Source organism: Lissotriton vulgaris, chromosome 2_1 (genome assembly GCF_964263255.1).
Source record: "Lissotriton vulgaris chromosome 2_1, aLisVul1.2, whole genome shotgun sequence".
Taxonomy (NCBI): domain Eukaryota; kingdom Metazoa; phylum Chordata; class Amphibia; order Caudata; family Salamandridae; genus Lissotriton; species Lissotriton vulgaris.
The window spans coordinates 1649375503-1649397490 of record NC_141687.1 but is presented as its reverse complement, the minus strand read 5'-3'; the positions used below and the strand labels follow the sequence as shown (position 1 = coordinate 1649397490).

General features: G+C 48.4%; 1 protein-coding gene across 1 annotated transcript in view; it reads right to left on the bottom strand.

The window, feature by feature from the left end:
- The window catches only part of E2F2 (E2F transcription factor 2), a 51769-nt gene extending 30113 nt beyond the window's left edge, over positions 1-21656 (bottom strand). The window contains exons 1-4 of the mRNA XM_086957570.1: positions 20752-21656; positions 7920-8028; positions 6559-6778; positions 5515-5673 (exon numbers count right to left, since the gene is read on the bottom strand). Of these exons, the coding sequence (XP_086813696.1) occupies positions 5515-5673; positions 6559-6778; positions 7920-8028; positions 20752-20994 (731 nt within the window). The 5' untranslated portion in view covers positions 20995-21656. The remainder of the gene's footprint in view (positions 1-5514; positions 5674-6558; positions 6779-7919; positions 8029-20751) is intronic.
- Positions 21657-21988: the final 332 nt, after the last annotated feature.

The window sequence follows — 21988 nt, the reverse complement described above, 5'->3', positions numbered from 1 at the left end:
ATGGTCCGTCCAATGGAGAGCTGTGGTGCGATCGAAGGAGATGTGTTTGCTGGAGGTGAAGATTGGGTCGAGCGTATGTCCGGCTATATGGGTGGGCGTGTCAACAAGTTGTTTGAGTCAGAGATTGGCCAGGTTGTCCAGAAGGGTGGTGGTGTTGCTGTCATTTTTCTTTTCCAGGTGGAAGTTGAGGTCTCCCAGTAGAATGTAGTTCTCGGAGGCGAGGGCTGATTAAGTCAGTGATGTCTTCGCTGAATTGTTTACGGGTTCCTGGTGGCCTGTAGATGAGGGTGCCTCTAATTGTGGTCCTGGGGTGTCCTTCTCTGGAGGATCCAAATAGGGCTGCCTCTGATCTTTCTAATGCCCTAGCTATTGCTATGGACTCTCTAGCCCCGGCCAAACGACATTACTCAGCCCGAAAGAGCCCCTCAACCTTGGTTTTCTGACCGCCTAAAAAACCATGCGTCAAATGCCGGCAACAAGAAAGGTCCTGGATTGCTCATCCTGATCCACGGGGGAAAGCCCTGCATAAATCCCTTCTTGGAGATTATAAGAAAGCGATAATGGAAGAAAAAAGGCACTATTTCACTAACCTGACTACATCCCTAAAATCCCCTAGAGACCTTTTTAACATTATCGACTGACCCTACCATCGAAACTCAGGAATTCTAACAACTTCGCGAGTTTTTTCCATGATAAGATTGCTGATATCTATAGTGTGCTTGAAATTAAAAACCAAGAGCTAAACGCTAAGGCACCAGAATCCTCCATCTCAATCCCTGATAGAAATGATAAGACTGATGTTTTGCTGAAACCTTCCCTTACATGTTTTCCCTCTTTGTCTATAGAAGATCTCAATCTTACTTGATGCCACAAAGTCCTGCTCGCCTCTTGACACCTGCCCGCTAAAAATCTTAAAAACTTGCAGAGGGTCGGTGCTTACTCCGCTACTGGAAGTTATGAACTTGGCGATCCAAGAGGGTATCTTTCCCTCTTCCTGGAAAACCGCTATTGTTAGGCCTCTGCTTAAAAAAACCCTCCTTAGATCCAGGTATCTTGAATTACCATCCTATCTCCTTACTCCTGGGCCCCAGCCAAGATTCTGGAATCTTACATAAATCAACATCTGTCCACTTATATTGAAAATTCCAACATGCTTGATAGCTCCCAGCACGGCTTTCGATCAGCTCACAGCACTGAGTCTGCCCTCACTGTTGTGACAAACAAAATTCGATCTGAGGTTGACAAGGGACATCCTTCGCTGCTTGTGTTATTAGATCTCACAGCAGCTTTTGACACCCTGCCCCAGTCAATACTGATCAAGGGTATCGGATTAGGAGGCTCTGCCCTCAGTTTGCTCTCCTCCTTTCTCCATCACAGGGAGCAGAGAGTAAAAATGGGCAACTTCCTCTCCGATCCCCAAAAGGTGCAATGTGGGGTTCCTCAGGGCTCTTCATTGAGCCCTTTACTGTTTAACATCTATGTTACCCCACTTTCACAGGTGGTAAGATCCTTTGGCCTGGACATGCTGTCATATGCTGATGACACACAGATCTTGGTATCCATCACCCAGCCAGTCTGTGAGATCGCCTCCAAGTTTAGAGCTTGTATGGAGGCAGTCTCCAATTGGATGACGTGTAATTTCTTGAAATTAAACGGCGAAAAAAAACGAAGTTATGGTCTTCGGAGAGAGCCAAGATCTCTGGTCAAAGGACTGGTGGCCTCCATCCCTGGGAGATTGTCCAACTCCCACTCCTATTGCTAAGAACCTTGGAGTACAAATTGATCCCGCCTTTTCCTTCGACCCCCAGGTAAATAGGACTGTGTCTACTTGCTGTGGCACCATTAGAATCTTAAAGAAAATTGCCCCTTACCGGTCCTTGGCAGCCCGGAAACAAGCACAGCTGGCCTAGTACTATTGAGGCTAGATTATTGTAATGCCCTCTATGGTGGCATCAATAAAGGCTCTATCCATCGCCTCCAAATGGTGCAAAATGCGGCAGCCAGATTGGTTCCAAGCCTTCCTAGGAGAACGTCTACAACAATGGCCAGAAGGGACCTTCATTGGCTTCCGATTCCATCTAGGATCTCCTTCAAAATTCTGTCTGGCCCATGGTGCTATCCATGGCTCAGGATCTGAAAGCATTAGATCTCTTTTGTGTGCCTACACCCCCACTAGAACGCTTGGTTCACCTTCAAAGAATAGGCTGGTAGTCCCTAGGTTTGCTAAGGTTAGATGGGGAGGTAGAGCCTTTTCTACCTTGACTCCAAAACTGTGGAACTCCCTTCCCCTTGAGCTTACCAGTCAATCCTCCTTGGCAATTTTCAAAAAACTTCTCAAGACCTGGCTTTTTTCTCAAGCATATTAGATTCTTGCTCTCCCAATGGCCTATTGGTCTAGTTATCTGGAGTCTGGACTTTCCATGTCTGTCCGTATTGCGCCTTGATGCCCCTTGGGGCTAAGTTTTGCGCGGTATAATAACGCCATTCATTCATACTCTACACCAACGCCCCAGACGTCGCCTTCCTGACGGTCCTGGCTGACAACCTCTGCACCCGACATCGCCATAGCCATCCCGGAAGGCTACAAGATCACCTGCAAGGACCGCCCCAACGGAATTGCTATCTTCCACAGAAATACTCTCAACACGCCCGCGACACCCTCAGCACCGCCGAACACCTGCACTTCCAGATCCACACTGACCCAAACACCACCCTCAGAGGCACCCTCATCTACAGACCCCCCGGACTCCGACAGCAGTTCATAGACTCCATCACGGACTTAATCAGCACAAACGCCTTCACCTCCCCGGACTACATCCTCCCCCAACCTGAATTTCCACCTCGAGACCAACAACAACAACGCCAACTCCTCCACCCTGATCGACAACCCCGGACTCCGACAACTCGTCACAACACCCACTCACTCCGCCGGCCACACGCTTGATCCCATCTTCTCAGCAAGCACCCACATCTTCTTCGACCGCACCACCAAACTCCACTGGACCGACCACTGCTGCATCCACTTCACCTTCCAGAAAACCACCACACACACCAGATGCCGCTCCGCAGCTGGGGCAAGATCACAGGGGACCAGCTAACCGCCCCTTCGCCCAGAGCCCACGGACACGACCAACCCAAACGCTGCAGCCTCAGACAATGGATCAACGACTGCGCCAACACCCTTGCCCTGCTCAAGAAGTCCCCCCCCCCCCCAAACACCCACACCAGCAAGAGAGCCAGCTGGTTCACCGAAGACCTCCAAGCGAACCTGCTGAAAACTAGAAAAAAAAACTGGACCTGCGAAAGAACACCAGAAAGCTACACAGCACAAAGGAACGCCACACCCCCAAAACCACAAACTCATCAGATCCACCAAAAGGACAGCATTCAGAGACCACATAGACAACAGCGCACACAACAGCAAAGAACTCTTCAGCATCATGAAAGAACTTTCCAACCCCAGCTTCAACACCGACATCCCAGTCACAAGACCGGTGAGACTCACTGGCCACCTTCTTTTATCGCAAGATAGCAGACATCCATGACAGCTTGATGCCGCCACCACCCCGGCAACCGCCTCGACTACCACCACCCCGGCAACCGCCACAGCCACATCACACTTCACCTTAAGGACCTGCACTGGCTCCCCATCAACACAAGGATAACCTTCAAGCTCCTCACTAACACACATAAGGTACCCCACGACCAGCCCAGCATACAACAGCCAACTCAGTCGCTACACCACTGCCAGCCAGCTCTGCAGACCGCGCCCTCACCTCCGTCCCCCGCATCTGAAGAGTGACCGCCGGCGGCAGATCATTCTCCCACCCCGCCGCAAAGATGTGGAACACCCTCCCCACCCGCCTATGGCAGACCGAAGCCCTCCTGACCTTCATGAGACTCCTCAAGACCTGGCTCTTCAAACAGTAGCAGCGTCCCGCCCCCAGCACCTTGAGACCCTCATGGGTATGTAGTTCACTTTACAAATGCTATGATTGAGGCACTCGCTGAAAGGCTCCCATCTACTATAGCTGAAAGCTGCAAGCATGCATTCACCATCAAATGTATAAACATGCAGAGAGGAACTATGGAAAGGTGCAGATAGTCTGGAATCCGGACACAAAGCTGCTTACAGTTGTGTGCCGGAGACGTGGGAGACCTTGACATCAGGACTCCCAAATTGAAACTGAACAGTTGTATAAAAAGGAGAAAATAAGAACCTGATTTCAATTAGTTTACCAAGCAAGTTGTGAAATCACAAATTGCATGCAGGCTAATTCAACTTAATTTTTTTGCAAAGATTTAAGAATAAGATGATTACATTATCCGGAGACCAACACTCCAAATGCTAGGGTAAGAGTCCAAAATCCAATTTAGGTGCGATGATATTCAGGGTGCTTGGACCTCAGTGGTCAAAGATGGCTCCCACCAAACATTCTTCCCACAAAACTTTTAAAAAAATAGCATAAAGCACCATGATCCGCCTTCTGCGTAGTGCCTAGGGCACAACTAAGGCAGAACTGCACAAAGTTTGCATCAGCACTCAAATAATTTAACAGCTTGACTAAACTTCCACAACAAAAAGAATTAAAGTCCCGAAAAGAAATAGACTTTTATTGGGCTGCTGCAGATTATAGGAACTGGTTCTCACAAGGAATCAAACAAGGGAACGCTGCCAGGAGTAGACATTGTGGGTTTCCAGAGGACCTTACAGGTACGCCGATTACCAGATTTATGCATAGTCCACACAGGCCCTTATTTACAGAAGATACGAGACAATTCTAGATCCAAATGTAAACTGAACTCCAGTGACTGTAGGAGGGCATAGGCTCGCAATACTAGGCCCCGATAGGATGAATCCTGGTTAGGAACCTACATTTTAAAAACAAATTTATGCAGTTACAATGTTCCTCAAATAGGTTTATACATTTTACCTGGGAATCTCCCAAAAGATAAAAAAATAACACTGGATACCACGCTTACATTAAACGTCTGCTGCACCCGGAGCTGCAAGAATCACAAATCAATTACAGTCGAATCATATCCTTTTCCGGACAGTTGACCTGTTTCACCTTTGCTTTTGCGCTGATCCAGCCAACACCTTGAGCACTGTTGACAATGGTTCACTTAACCACTGCAGCCAGTAAATCTCCAATACCCCCCTGATAGGATACCATACACTGGCTGCCTCTTAAGCACCACAGATGGAGGCCAAGCCACACTAACAACAAAGTGATACAATAAGTTAGGGGAAGGGACTGAAAAGGAATGAAAGCAACCAACCCATGCTTCTGACTGCATAAGATACCATCCAGATAAAGAAAAAAGCTGTTTCGGTTGCCAGTGCACACTGAGAGAAGTGTGCGTGACCACCCTTCTAATTGAGTCGCTACGAAACAAGCAACCCATGAATAAGTTTACACATGCACCCAAACCGTATCTCTAGAACCTGCTGATCATCCCCGGCAGCCCCACACATACACCCCCATTTATCCATTTCAAAGGAAAGGATATCTCTGGTTCTCCTCGTCCTCCGTCAGGCGCTTCAGCTGCTGGGTGCAGCTCTGAATCAGGTCGTCCAAGACCTGCTCCTGCTTGGTCAGGTCATTCACCTCCTGACGGAGAGACTGCTGCTGTCTGCCCACTGAAGGGTCACTGAAGATCCCTGTGCCCCTACAGAGGGAAGGAAATAGAAGTTAGTGAGCCAGAGCATGGCAACCACGAGGTAAACGTTTAGATATTACTCATGCCGAATAAGCACCTCAATGACGACGAACAAACAGTGCCTAAACTGCTTTTCTGCTTGGCCACATCCTTGTGATGTTCTCCAATCTTTCACACCTGCTGTACACGGCTACCACCTAGATCTAGAAGCATAATGCTTGTGCATAAAGCTCTTCAATTCCAATGTGATCTCATTAGCCAAATGTAGGTAGTGACTGGGTTGCACCACTGCGTAGGCACTACATCGGTACGTTTTACACCTGCAAGTAATATTGCGCACATCACTGTAGACTATAGCAATAGGGACAGCGCACCAGTTTCTAATTGTTTGAAATATGAAAATTATGATCATACCAATATTGGCAGCTGCTCATTGTGAATGGGTGAAAGACTGCACCCAGAAGCTATAGGATAAGGCAAGCAATCTGCTATGGACTTCATCTATGAATGGTTAGACTACCCCCTGTGGGCTGCAACCATTTGACAGCCTTAAAGCAGCAAAAGCTGCAAGAAGCTTGCTCCCTTGACCCCTCCCACTGTATCCTCACTTCCTGTGCATTTCACAATGATCATTTCTTAAACTGTAAATTGAGCATCAATCCATCAAGTTAGTTTCAACAGCGCTGCCTTTCCACATACCCAACACCTCCCGTATTTATTAGAAATAACATTTAACTTTGTCCATTCTTTCCAATATGGAGCACATAGTTCTAGAATTACAGTATCCCATATGCAATGGCCCCACCAGAACACAGATGGGCGTTTTTACTCTACTTTCCACACAATCGCCTCACTAAGAGGACTGGCCCTCTCCTGCACCGGCCAGACACTCACATCCACTGGATGTTGTTTTTGGACTTCTTGCGGATCAGCTGAATTCCCTCCAAGACGTTGGTGATGTCGTAGATGCGCCTCTTCTGCACCCTTAGCATCTCAGCAGCCAGGTTGAGGTCCAGCACCCCATCTTCTGACTCACTCAGCAGCTGGATGAACTTCTTCGTCAGGAGGCCCAAAGAGGTGTCATAGCGAGTCTTCTCTCCAGGGGACCTGGGGGCTGCGGCAAAACAAGAGAAGGATAACTTCAAAAGAGGATTGCGTTAGTTCTGCCCGGCTGTCTACTGCAGAGTTCTTTGCAGTAAACTATTGTTGCCTTAAACTCCAAAAGAGAGATAGGAGAGATGGAAAAGGAGAAGTAATGGAGAGAAAAGGAGAGCAAGAAGGAATTATGAAGAGCCATTTGGGTGAAGTGTTCTTCCTCAAATCCATCACATCTCAGTGGCGGCTCAATAACTCTGTACATAGCCTTGGACTCTTACGAGGAAGAAACAGAAGATTAAGCATTTGCATTCGGAATGCGAAAATGCCACGCTCAGCTTCTCACTTCAAAATATCAGGGACATAGTCCACGAAGGAAGACACCCCAATGGCGAACCCTACCATCTCTACTCATACTTCGTACCCTTGTAAACTTGACAGTGTCTCAGTCGCTGTTCTTATAGCTCTGACTTTAAGTGTCTACAAGTGGACAGAAAACCTCACTATAAATACTACCCTACTTGATGACTGCTATGTGGCAATAACTAAAATTTGTTGTCCGAGTGCTGCAATGGGCAAACGATACCACAGATCACAAGCCATTTCACAAGACAAAATACCCTTTGAGACAGCTGAGCACCATCAAAACGCAACAGTTCAGCCTGGCAGCGTAGACATGGGGATATTGAGATGTCATAGCGAATGACCATCTGTAAATTACCAACATCTCCCTATACCAAACAGAGGAATGAGCACAAAACATGGAATATACTTTAGTTCATTGGTTCCCCATGAATGTCAAGCACAATCCCGGCCCACTGAGGTCTGAAGGTATTATGTAACCATCATACGAACCAGAAGCAAGCAAAAATGCAAGGTAATGAGGACCAAAAAAACATGACAAGAACCACCTCGTACAATTCAAGTTTCTAAAGTACAAATGCAGAACATGCCGGTCTTCGAGTTACAAAATGGAAAGAAGCCAAAAATACACATCTCTAAGAGACGGCAGTCTTCACAGAAGCTGAAGAAGAAATATTTGCTCCAATAATAATCACCGACTCAGCACTCGGAGAAGTGCAAAGGTTCTGGATCATGGTACAGGCACCATGCGGTAGAGGGGTCATAAGATCTAGGTGGGTTTTGTGCAATACACTCACTTTTTGGGCTGGGCAGCCTACTCGCTACTCCCGACCGGCCTTTCCCCTTCGGAGTGCGAAACTCTGGCACACAGCGGTCTGTTCCCTCCAGGTCCAGCTTTCTTTTGGCCTTAAGGGATAAAGGAGGAGAGAAGCACCGTTACGCTGTAGGTAAAATCCATTCCACTTCATGCAAGGAGAATGTACGACATGACAAGCGATTTACTATGATTATATACCTTTACATGTAAAGCAGTACAACAAGCTTTATAACTAGTGCTCTTAAATTATGGTGCAGGATTAACAAATTTAATGATAACTCAGCCACACAAACTAAATGCATCTTACTAAATCAAAGCAAATGCCTTAACGTTTGAGTGCACTAAACCAACAGCACCAGACCACCAATCACAGTAACAAGGACTTTTTCTCACAATGCAATTCCACCCCAAACGTCAACATTACACTCATGCTAAACACAAATTGTGCAACATTTTACAGGTGAAATTGAAACCTCACGATAAGCCACTACATAAATGCAATTCAAAGCAGTACCAAACTACTCTACAGACACCAAATTTCCCCACACAATTCAACATACAATTCAACATACAAAAGCAACTATAACTCAGCACACCATACAAGAAAAGCATAATTGTTTACTGCTAGTATTCTCCTGGGTTCCAAATATGCTATTCACAACAGGTAAGTGGCCATAACTTTTGTCAACTGTACTGAATCATTCACTATTACACCATTCACAGCAGCACAACATATCACACAACAAAACAACCAGATTAAAGCATCTAAAATCCACAACAATACTGCTCCATCTGAAGCAGTCGACTAACCATATTAAACCAGATCATATAATCCCTCAAAATCTTCAATGCCACATTACGTTCACATCATACTGCATCACAATGCCCTAGATCATAAACAATGTTCTACAAACACTTTATAGGACCTCACTGCACAACATGAAACACCATGACAAAGCAAGCAACTTTCCACATGATTGTTACCAGACCCCATCCAATAAGTAAATTAGCACAGCACACCACCTTCCATTAGAGGATGGTGCACTATGAAACACCTGACCAACATACTCAGATCGTGTTATAACAACTTCACCATTGCACCTTGCTGACACCCAATCACACTGCACCACTGACTACAATGCATTTCACCCAGGGCACAAGTCCTGAAAAAAGAAGTGGGGGGACGCTGTCACAGGAAGTGACACCACAACAGGAAGTGAGGTCACGAAAGGTGCTGAGCTCCTCGTCCCAGAGAGGCCAAAGAGTGAAGTCCAGGTGTTTGGCAGGGGGGATGGCGTCCCCCCCCAGTAAAATAAGTGGGGGGACGCCGTCCATCCGCGTGGTACCCCGACTCGAGCCCTGATTTCACCTCTCCATCAAAACAATCACATCATTTAACATGGGGTGCACGCAGACCAGGTGGAAAGGTTCAGAGTAGAACTGAAGGACAACAAACAACTCTGCAGCCACACTTGGTTTAAGACGTACCTTAGTCAACATGGGCCATCAATGAGGCTACAACTAGTGACAAGCCTATAATAGTATTTAAGTAGCGCTTACCTAGCAGTGAAGTTACACATTTAGGAATAGGAACCAGAGGCCCAAAATGAAACTCAAGCCGTTTACATGAGGAGTGTAACTGGTGGGGATTACTGTGTGGGGGAGAAGGTACTGATTCTTGTAGAAAGGCATCTTTGGCTTTCCAAATGCAGAACAGTTAAAGCTTTGATAGGGCTTTTAATTCAGGGACAAAAACTTGTTTTGGGTGCGAGTGGGCGGCTTTTGCATCGGTTAAGTCCTGCGATGTTCTAACTATGGGTGTTACACAGTACACCCCAAACATTTGGTTTTGTGGCGAAGTATGTGGGGGTGTAATTTACGAGGACGTTCTAAGTGATGCAGCTCACGAAAATGTTTGCATCAACGGGATGCTAATGTAGTTCCTGGAGCACTAATGATTGAGTAGAAATTCAAGCTTTGATGCTAGCCATGGAATGTACAAATCCTTAAGAGTGCCACAATGTTGTCTAGGACAAAGCATAGCATCGCCTCAGTGGGGCTAGAGGACATCGGGTTGCACTATTCTTAAATCACAGGTTTCATGTTCATCAGGAGATGAAGTTTCCACTATGCTGCCTTGGGTTCACTCTTGACAGACTTTGCGTTCAAAGAATACAGGTGAATCAGTTTCAGGCACCGGATCAGATCTGTTTGGAAGCTGCAGCTAACTGAAGGGCACTTCGCTTTACATAGGTACTGGACAGCCGGACCTAGATTAGCTGTAGGCATGTTGAGAGTGAATGAATGTCATCAGGAATGGTGATTTGATGGTATAATCTTAGAATTCCAATAAAGAGAGACTTTAAGGGGATGGTGATTTGAGTTAAAGTTGAATACTGTTGAGGTATTGTTAAGATCTCCACGTGAAATATAGCTCTGGGATGTTCCATTCAGAGGTTGGATATGACTGGACAGAGGGTAGAACCCAGGATTTCAAGTATCTAGAATTCTGAAGTTCCCATCTATACAAGCTGGAAGTGGCTGGAGAGGTAGAATCTGAACCATGGCAGTACTGCCAGCACTAGCATATTTCCAAGGTGAAGATCAGTGCAGAGGCCAAACCTCAAGCTGCGGCAGTCAAAAGGATGAGCAGGCAGGGGCAATTAATCTTGGTAAGAGGTGTTGACTATTTGAAACGCAAACCCAACTGGTTGTATTGTAGGTGTTTATGACGTCCCTGTAGCTTGACCAAGGCAGCTCTGTTGATGTTCCCCATGTAGGTGGGAACCTGGCAAGATGAGAATTGGTAGGTTCTGAAGTGCCTTGAAGGCATATGGGAACATTATGTGGCTGAGGGAAGACAAAGATTGATTTGTGTGAGGTGGTCATCACGAAGAGGTTTAAGGATGGACAAAAGTCCAATGAACAGCGTAAAGTATATTTAACTGTGCAATGTATTCGTGACTCTAATGTATGTAATAGAAATAAGACCATGGATATTGTCTCGAAGGATTGTGTGTATGATCACCCAGTGTTGGTGTGAAATTTCTTAAAGTTTATTTTCTAAAAATAGGATGGACAAAAGACACCTTTGTAGCAAGGGGCCATGAGAGAGTTGTGTTGGGGAGATCAGCGTGATCTTGGACACTGAAGGTATCAATTAGGAAGTGGGATAGAAGTGCATTTCATGGTGTAAGTGAGGCACCTTATTGTGTTGATTCACAGTGAAGTGCTTCATGTTGCTGCATTTGTTGACTGATGAGTTGAAAGGTCATGCAACAGACTAACAGTGTTTTCCATTATTTTAAATATATTTGCTTGCATTGGCTGCCTCAGAGACTTGGAATGGGGCGTTGATTGTAGCAATGAAGCATCTAGGTTCAGAGCTTACGGCTTCGATTTGGGTAATGTCAGCTGGGAGTTTAGAATGGTTTTATCTGGATATGGAGCATTTGTTCTGAGTGGGTTTGTGTACCAAGGCGCAGTGGGTTTAGGCTTGGAGGGTTAAAGTTTTGGCAGAACTCTGAGCTCTACATGGTTTTCTAGAGATGGGTAAAAGGTGTTAGTGTGTGTCATCTGATGCAGACTTAGACTTGGGCAGATTGCTAGATTCTTAGATGGCATCCTTGGAGAGTTCTTGGAATGAGCAGAATATTTGTTTCGATTATAGTGCCAAGGGATTGTATTGAGACTGGAGGGGGTTTCATGGTGACCCATCTCTCACTGGTGAGCAGCAGTCTTGCAATCAACAGTGGGTGAGAAAGATTTGTGGTGGCTGGGCGTTGCTGTGTGTGTGTAGGGTCTGATTATACTTAATGTCCAGCATGTCACAGGCATTCTTTTTCTTTATTTTGATGTTGTCTGATAGGTTGACGTCTCAAAGGTCTATGAGGAGGGCTTGTTGAGGCCAGGAGTTTGAAAATCAGGTGGTAGGGACATGCCACTAAGTAGTGACATGTGACAAGTCAGGGTAAACTGGGTGTTGCTGGGTCACGTAGGCTAAGAGGACTTTTGGACCCTGTTGTGTGTGTGTACTCCGCTTTGGATGCTTTCAGGAGGAGGGCATTGAGGTGGTGTGAGAGTTAGGTTTGTGATAAGAGTGCATCCAAGTTGTGTAACAATGAAAAGGTGTGCACTGAACTTTTCCACTGATAAGCAGAAGCTGCATTTGCTTCTGGAAGAGTGTCAATGCCTGAATTTGGAAGAGGTGGTAGAAATGAAAGATGGGTATTAGTTGCATGACCCGAATGTGTGCGTCACAAGGTTTGAATTGCCTACTAATGGACAGGGGTTCTGGCCCTAGTCCCTTCCTGAATCGGCCATGCCTAAATAGGTGATGCTCTGGTCTTTTGCCACCCTTTGTTAACAACACACAGGTCAGCAGGAAGTAAAGGAGGAGAGCAGGAACTCAAGGCAGATGTGATTGGTTTAGGCCAGGATGACATTAAGCAGGATGTCGTGAGCAGTCAATGTGAACACTGGAGCAAGCCAAGCTGCCTTGGGTCTCGAACTAGAAGAAAGTTACTGACCTTACACTCTAAACTTTAGAGTGTGAAGTCAGTAACTTTCACTCCTCTTTGCCCTACACATGGTTTATGGAAGCAGTTTCCATTTAATCCCACCCCACGGAGGGCTCCATAGCAATAACCAGCAGTAAGGTAAAAGTTCACACTCCCAGAAAGAAGTGGAAACAAACAAAAGTAACACTAGACTAAAGCAATTCAAGCTCTTAGCAGAAGGAAGCATAGTTAGAGCGTAGTGAACACAGAGGCAAACAATTACAGTTGAACGCTCGCGAGGCTGGTGCACACCAGCACCATAAGGCAGATGTAAATAGTTCATTCTGTTATACATAGAAAACCTGGAACAAGGAATCCTGGTGTTGGGTTTCTCAGGGTACTTTCTGAAGAGTGCAAATCAATACATCATACAGAGATCAGAAGCCACTTCCTGCAGAGGAATAAAACCGCTCCTGTGAACACAGGTGGAAAGTTTGCAGTCTTTGCAGAGCCAGCGAAGGAGTACTTTAGATCTCAGTAGCTAGCATCAGGCAAGTCAGCAACTTCTTTGAAGAAGCTACAGGTGCATGATGGGAGGCTGCCATCCTCACTGCAAGAACGTTCCTCCACGACGCATTGAGACATCTCATGTCAGCTGCAATGGCATGGATTCTAGACACGAACAGGTGCAGCGGCGCTAGCAACCCCAAACCCGAGGACACAAGCTGCTGAGCAGGACTAGTCCACTTTGCAAGCCAGATCATCTGCGATCAGATTAACAAGAGGCAAGACTGCACCTGTCTGCAGTGCTCGGGGCCAGCAGAGCAGCTAACCATACCAGAAGCAGTCACACAGCAGAGGAGCGCCATTAGGTGCTGTACCCCCGGCATGTGGTTAACACCCCAACCATGGAGCACCCTAAACTAAAGGCAGGTGGAGACATGCTGTCTACCCTCTTTTAGAGCCTCTTCAGGACAATGTTGAAAATAGTGCGATCTCTGGCTGCATGACATCCTGATCAGAACTCTCCACAGGCATTGGGAGACTCATTTCCTTGAATACATCAGTGAACTGGTTATTTGCGTCCGACACCAACCAACACTCGGAGGCAGGCAAGCTAAGGATGACCACTAAGGGTCTAGCAATAGCAACTGGGGGAAAACCGCTAGTCGTGGCAATGCAGCCAATAAGACTAGTGACCAATGCCTCGTTGCATCCTGTCTTGTAATAGAGGGCTTTAGAATGTGTTTACCCAAAAAGCGACAAAAAAAATCCAATCAGAAGCTGTACGTCCTTCATCAGGGACCAAATAGCCAACATGTGGTCCTGAGCACAAAAAACTGAACGCCAGTTTTTGGGAGCAGCAGTGCCGAGTGTGATGGAGGAGCCACACAACATTCTGCACTCTGCACCAACTGTCTTTCAGACCAGGGTCAACTGCAGAATAATGCCAGGAGCGTATGTGTTGCCGGACACGGCCAATTAGCAAATTTCTCTTAAGCACTTTGTGAAAAGTTCAACTGCTTTAGTATGCGCTCAGCTCGGTAAATATAGCCGGAGCAGTGTATGGGCTTTCAGAAATGTCTTTGAGCAAGGCCTGGATCAGGCCCCTGAGGAACGTGCACCCTTCAGAGTCTGCAACATACAAAAACGTTCACTATAGGCTTCACAATGTATGTCCCCAAATCAGGGCTCCGACTATAAACACCCCAACCATTGCTCAGTTAGGGACCACTCAAACTCACTGCAAATTCTAGTGCTCACGCAGGAGGCGATAACCTCTGATACTTTAATAATCATAAGCTCGAGAACCACAAAGGCATAGATTCTTCAAGTATTCAAAGAACATCCCATGAAGGTTATGAATTGTATTTACATTTTAAATGTAAAATGTAGGGAAATATCGAGTTGGGTGTTGACAGATGTGGTGGTTCGATCAGTGATAACTTTACACAACCATTTACAATACTGTGCAGTTTTCTTTTATTTAATCCATGTGTTTTGAGGGCACATGGTGAGAAGGTAAAATAGTAACCACATATGCCCCCCCCCCCCCCCTTACGGTCCTTTTAATCTGGGCACATTACTGGGCCGAGCAGCCCGGCAGACCGAGCGTTAATCACCTCAGGGACGCACCTGGGGTGTTCACACGCACCTGCCCCGCCCGCGTCCTCTGCGGCCGCCACACCCACGCAGAAGAGAATGAATGAGGCCTCCCGAGCCATTGCCTCACCTCAAGCATCTGCCGCGAGACGCCGCCCAAACACTACTGAACAACTGGCACAGGCACGAGACAAGTGTGCACACAGGTACACACGCACAGAGAGGGGCTAACATGGACCTGTTAACCTGCAAGGAACGTCGGCCTTGGCTCTTCAAAGGATGAAAGGCCAGATCCTTATCCAAGACCTGCAGCATAAACACCCTGCATGGGCTACACAAGGCCCGCCATGCTCACCCAGCATCAATATCAAACATCCATAGAGGAAACTACCCTCACCCACTTTACCAAGGGTGCATCTGTCCCCAAATATGGCAGAACTGTTGCGTCTCAGGGGACTGGGGACCAATGCATATGATGAGTCCGCGCCAAAATGTCATATCGATGAGCACATTGGGTTGGAACCCGGCATGTCAGGTCTGCAGGTCCCGATCAAAAGGCGGGTGTGAGCACCCCAACTTTTGCCTACAAACCCGCTAAAGAAGTTTGACCAAAGAAAAATTCTGACTAGAGGTGCTACGAGGGCACCTGTAGGGGAGAATGGATGCCACTGAACTCTGCCTGACCTTCCTGTAGCCAGGCATCAAGGTCAAAGGTCTCGTGCAGTACATCGCAGGCGCGCGGGGAGAGCTGAACCCCTGCAAATAATGCCTGCAAATAATGCAGTGTTCTCGTTGTTTAAGTACTCGAGACACCGGCGCTGGTTTTGAGGCATGCATGTATTCCCAAGTGTTCCAGTTTGTTAGCGCTGCTCTACGGCGGCGCCACAATTAACAGTTTAAAGACCAGGCGGTAGGGGTTAGTTCAGGCACCCAGAGGACGCACGCATGCACACAAAGGGAGCCCAGTGTCTGAAAACCGCGGGAAAAGACAAAAGCCCCTGGGAGGACTCGTCACAGCCTGCCACCTGCCCGGCCAATGGCGCAGAGCATCCCGCGCCCCCACCCGCTGGGAGAGGCCCCGCCACACGACAGCTGCCACCCCGGCCCCGGGAAGCTTCACAAGAGGAACAAAGCCGGGTCTCGTGCGAGCAGCCGGGGAAGGGGCTCTGGAGGGGGCTGCCTGCCATTACTGCTGCGTCAGGAGGCTTGCGAGGCCGACGCTTCCAGCTGCAACTACTGTGTCAGGGAAGCTTGCACTGGTCCTGTACCTGCTCTCAGCAGAGGCTGCATGCAGCTGGGCGACTTGGGTCAAGGTGCCACTTGAGACAAGTGATGTGCAATCTGTCGTTCGCCGGGCCGGTTTTTATATAGCACATTACTTCACCCAGAGCCAAGTCTGCAATGACATTGACCGTAGAAGCCTGCAACGCCGCTGGCATGGATGGCTGCAGTCTATGCTCGGGGGTACAAAGCTAGTGAGCCATATTTTCCATGGAGGTTCGGGCGAGGAACTGTCTGTGGGCTGAGTGCCCCCTATATATTAATAGTAGTTAGTGTTGATTTTTGTTTCACCTGCAGACGAAGACTGCTAAAGTGCTTCAAGGATGGTCTTTGGGGGAAATATATTTTAGTAGGGACGAGGGCCACTTGAACCAGTCTTAACTCATGTCCGCTGTGTCAGTGAGTTTGTTCTGGCCTTCGAAAGCCGTGGGATCCGGGGGGGGGGGGGGGGGGGGGGGGGCGACTATTTTGTGCAGTGGGTGTGTAGGGGCTGCTTACATTGCCCAGATTGTTGGAGTCTGGGCTCTGGCTTCAGGGTGGGCGACATTTGCAATGCAGCAGGCAGGATTTTATAGTGTTGTTCAAGCCTTTGTTTTCAGTGTTGGTCATAGAGCCCATCTCTAAATTTGCTACCTACCGAGTCAAATCACAAGAAATACCTTCTCAAAAACATTAGGAAATCCTCGCGACAGCAGTACACAACACCAACAGCCAATAGATCCACATTTTCATAAGGGGATGCAATCCGAGGGCTGAAGAATTCTTGAAAAGCTACCGCGAATGGCAAGGCCCCCCAGCCCCCGACTAGTAAACTACTTGAAGTGAGGCAAGTTGCTGTCTGCGCACGCACCTGATGGAAAATGGTATTGGTTTCTATGTCCATGGGCAGTGCCCATCTGTGAAGTACCCATGTAATACATTATGGAAGGAAACTACATGCCAAATACCCAACCAGTTTAAGAAAGAGCTGCACATGGCCATTTAAAAAAAAAAAAAAAAAGACACCACAACCGTGATGCAGTAAGAATTCACTTTCGCTCTTAGAAACCAGCGAACCCTCTCCAACTACATGCTGACCACCTTTCCTAGGATTCTGCACAACACTGCTGCCTCTCAGCCAGGTTTGCTTGATCAGCGTGAACAAAGGCAGGACTAACGGGATGGAAGCTGCAGGCACAGTTGTTTAACTTACAGGACTAGACAGCCAATAAGCATACGATAACTTATCAGCTTAACAAGATGCACTTCGAACTCCGTTCCTGTACCGACCTATTTTGATCAACCGCTTTCAATTCCCAGGGAACTCCCTATTGCCATCGGACTACTCACAGCTGTGCAGAATAAAAAGTTAGCACCGCTCTAGGGCCACCCTGCACCTACCACCGACGCATCCTCCACGCAAACAAAGAGGACACATAAGCAAGGGGTGTGAACAGGTGTCAGCTGTCTTCTCATGGGGGTGGGGAGCGTTGGTGGCGACCAGAGCAGGGGTTGTTCACCCTCCCCCATAACCTAGCACACCATTAGCTGAAGCAATGGAGCTGGTCATGCTGCCCGCAGAGATACAAAAAACACAGTTGATGGACAGAATGCAGAACATTGTCATACATTCACCCCAGTACAAAGATCTGGGCCTAAATCCATCGTTGTTTTTGCACTCCAAACCACCCTAGGTCAGACAATGGCCATATGCAAATCAGCTCTGACCCTGTGCCTCATGGGAACAGTCCAGCCTGAACTACCAAGCCATGTCTTTCCTAGACCGGAATCAAGCATCCAAGGACCGGTTTCTGGCTATTACCCTTCTTCAGCCTGGATAGCTTGACTCCAGTGATGTGGAGAGCCTGGGACTCACGTCTGAGTATACCCAGCACACTGGGGTGAAAATTGCAAAAAACACATCTATTCAGGCTGATGAGGGCTGAAAGCCCGAAACCGGTCCTTGGATTCTTGTTTCCAGTCCAGGGAGGACCTGGCTTGGCAGTTCGGGCTGGACTGTTCCCATGGGGCACAGGGTCAAGACTGATTTGCATATGGCTGGGTTCAAACTGGAAAGGCATGGTGAGCAAAAAAACGATGGATTTAGGCCCAGATCTCTGTACTGGGGTGAATGTATGACATGGTTCTGCATTCTGTCCATCACCTGTTTTTGCTTTTGCCCTCAGACCTACAACTTATTTTTGCTTACGACTTGAGTAAACATCTGTCTTTTACATAGGACGTATAGACACAGAAAAGGGCCTCGCGTCATGTCCATTACACCCCACGCCACTTCTGTGGACAAAATAAAGTGACGACAGTACACGGTAGCTATCACACTGGGGCTGCACTGTTAGGAGCCCTCGCCAGGGCCTCTGAATAAAAGAGTACAATGCAATTAACGCTTGAAACCCCCAAGCTACTGCAAGGATGCGTCAAAATGACAAAAACGAGGCAAATTCAACACAAAACGTGCCACATACTTTGCCTGTTCTTGCCGCATAGTTTTGCATATCATACCGCATAACTCCGGTAGCCCTGCATACAGGGCTATCTATATCACGCACTAACCAAACACGTGACCACATTACCGATTTCACCAACTCCTTTGATCGCACCCAAACCACATAGCGGGGGACTCTCCGTGGCCACCAAAGCTGCACCCACCGCACCCACTTCCAGTCTGGAGATTGCGACAATCTACAAACACCCCAGACTGACCGCAAACAACTTCATTCGGGTAATTACCAGAAACTGTGTGCCACCACAACTTCTACATGGTCACATTTCGCGATAAGCGTGTACCAACAGAGATTCACTGCATACAACCACTTTTATAGCATGGAGTTTGCATAGCACCTTCCCAACAACTATATGGACCTGAAACACTTCCGGAATCCAGCGTCGTCTGTTGACACTGTACTTGGTTGCGTTTACTGGAGTCCTATTGGATAAAGGGTGACAAGATGGAATGGACTCAGCTGGATAGGAGCCTGCTAAGTATGTCATGGATCTGTCTTAGGTGTAGGATGTGTTTGCTCAGTCGCCCTGCATGTGTGTTTCTGCTAGGCCGCAGCTGCTCTACTTCAGGTGGGTGCTGCTTTCCTGAGAACCACCTCGAATTCACCACTGCCACTACTAACTTCACAACTGCAAACAACCCCTAGAAAGTCCTCCACAAGGTTTACCACCATGTCACCGCAAGCATCCCGACCTTGCATCCACCAGCAAGCCCAACATCTGTAATGACCGCTCTCAGATGCTACGCCGAGCCATTCAACGACAGTCCCACACCAGTCTGGCAAGCACGTCAGCCTTCCAGTCGGCTCGTGCCAAACGTGCCTCGCATCATAACTCTGGTTATGAAGTGCTAAACTGGCCAACAACAGTCTCAATAACTCACCTGCTGCCTGTAGACAACCCCCCATCCAGGCTAAATAGAATGTCACCCCTGCGTCACTCACTCTTAGCTGTAAGCTTGCACCAGCCGCTGTGCATTAGTGCACCCACATCATGCAATGCTCCAGCACTGCAAAGTCTGCAAACTCACACTTGTCAGTCTGCAATGACTGTCTCCGCCTTTTCTACAGCCATGTCCAACAGTCCGGGACGAGCCAGTATGACAGCTATATCCACCCAGTGTCATCCAGCTGTGTCCACACCAATATGTAAAACCATTAACATACAGTCCACGCCTCACTTCCTGTTGCCAATGCAGCTCTACCACAAATACCAGTCAGTCTGCAGACTATATCCTGAAAATACCCGTCGATATCAGTGAACCCACTACCAACCGTAAACCTGCAGCAACCCACCACCTCCCAGGTGTACGCGACCACCCACTGACAGTGAATAAGGCTGCAGTTAAAACTACAGTCCGACACAGACCACCCTCTAATCGCTGTGACCCTGGTATGGGTGGGGCCGGTAGTGCGCAGACAAGCTGACGACACACCCCACAGCTGACTGCAAAACAAATGCACCGTGCCAACCTCAAGCAAATGCCTGCCAGCGACAAAGGGACTTCCTAGATTCAAGATGGCCTCAGTCAGGCGTCAGCAGCCACCACACAAAACAGTCTGCCCTTTTCCACAACACCCCGACGAACTAAAGCGAATGGTAAAACACCACAACATATATCTGAAAGGAAACACTACATCCAGACAGGCTATATAATGTCAAGAACTATGCCAGTCACATCACGTGAAAAACTGATAGCACCACCAAGGACGGCCCCTCACACCGCCTACACCAGAATACAGTATCTGCCGCTGTGGCAGGCCAGGGCACCCTAAAAGAACAACTAAAGTCACGCCACCACCCAAGGACTCCTTCACCTACTCCGTACAACTTTCGGTGTATGGCATGTAGGCCCTTACACCAGTTGTGCACGTTCATTACCATCCACTCCAGAATCGTCATCCTTTTGACACTGCCCCCGCTTTAGGTAGACAGCAAAAACACTCGCCGCACCTTTAAACTTTGCCCCTGCAATTATAACCGGCTGTGACCCGCTGTCTTCCATTCAAGGGCATATTCTGCCTTGGGCCCTTTTCACACGTTGTGCCAATAAAACAGCACAACCCCTCCCTTTCTGAAGACATGCACCCATGCAACAGTGAGAATCCCCCCACCCCCACATGGAAGCAGTGTAATCACTCTGGGGCATAGACTCCGGCTTGTGTGGGTGCAAATGGGCGTCACACCTGTGCACCACTCATCACTGTATACGCAGCTGTCATTTGTTTGTGCACACCACTTCAAAGCCCATCGTGCCACAACCCCCCTTTACTTGAATGTATCAAAACTTAGCAACATTCCCGCGGGTAAAGCTCACAGAAGCGCCGGGCTGTCGCCCACCACGCTTGCACCCCTAATTCCCACAAGACACCCCAAAATAAATACCCTCCCCACATCTTCAATCACGCCCCTACGACCGGGGGTTCTTACCGGCAGCCTCCCCAGGGATGCGGGTCTCAGCGGCTTCAGCTCGGGCCCGTTGGGGGTGGTGTAAAGGCAGCCCCCCAAAGTCGTCCCCGCGGGCGGCTGTGGGTAGATCTGGGTGAAGTAGGTGCCGGGCCTCAGCTGCGGGCTGGAGAGATCTGGGCCCACGAAGGACAGTACCTTCTGCGGCTGGGCGGAGACAAGCACCCGTCCCGGAGCGGGGGACACCCCCCGGGGTACCTTCAACATGGCGGGGAGGGGGTACGCGATCAGAAAGATACCCCCGGGACCGCACCCCTGCAACTAAGTAGCACTCTCCCTACGCAGTCACCCCTACTAAGCCGCGCCCTGCTCCCAGACGTGGCACACTGACATTAAATCAGACACCCACTAGCCTATCTAGCTGATACCCTACAGCAGCGCCCCCAAACCAAACACCAGCAACCCTAGCAATCAGCAGCAACTAGTTCTAACTTCTGCACAGGAGGAGCAGTATGCACGCAATCTTAGCAGGCAGCGGCTCAAACGCACACAATCAGCACCCCAACATACAGCAGCCCCCTCACTCCAACGCTAGGTTTGCCTACTCTTGCAGGACCCCTCGACCCCTACGGACGACACTGAGACTAGGCTCTGAAGCTCTGTGCCACGATCCCTACTCCCCCGGCCGGGACCCCCCCTAGCACTGCCCTGGCCGCCCCCCTGATTTTCGCCCCTGGGTCAGACGGGTATTTCCGGAGCTGGGGGGGTCCCGTCGGGGCGGAGGAACACGTAGGTGACGGTAGAAGGCTCGCTCTGTCCCGGATGGACGTGGATTCTGGCCCGGACTTGGGCCGCTCGATTGCTCCTCTTCCTCCTTCTTGTTCTTTTTTTTAGCGCCAAACTTGCGTGCCGCGAAATTCGGATCTCCCGCGGAAATGGGAGGCCGCTGATTGGCTGTGAAGCCTAAAGGGAAAAGTCGGCAGGCCCCGCCCAGGGGCGAAGGGAAACAAAACAGCTACAGATGGTTCGTTTGCCCTTAAAGGCATAGTACACATTAACTGGGATAGGATGTTTTTGGGGGAGGGCCACGTAAAGGAGGGCGATCTAAGGGAACTGGGGGAGGTTATAACCTAATGCACAGGGGATGAATAAAAGTGGGTGGGCGAATTAAAGGGCTAGTGGATGCTAGTCTGTTTTATAATGTGGACGGTTGTTATATTTTTAGACAACACTAATTTCAGAAAATTTTAATGAGTTTATG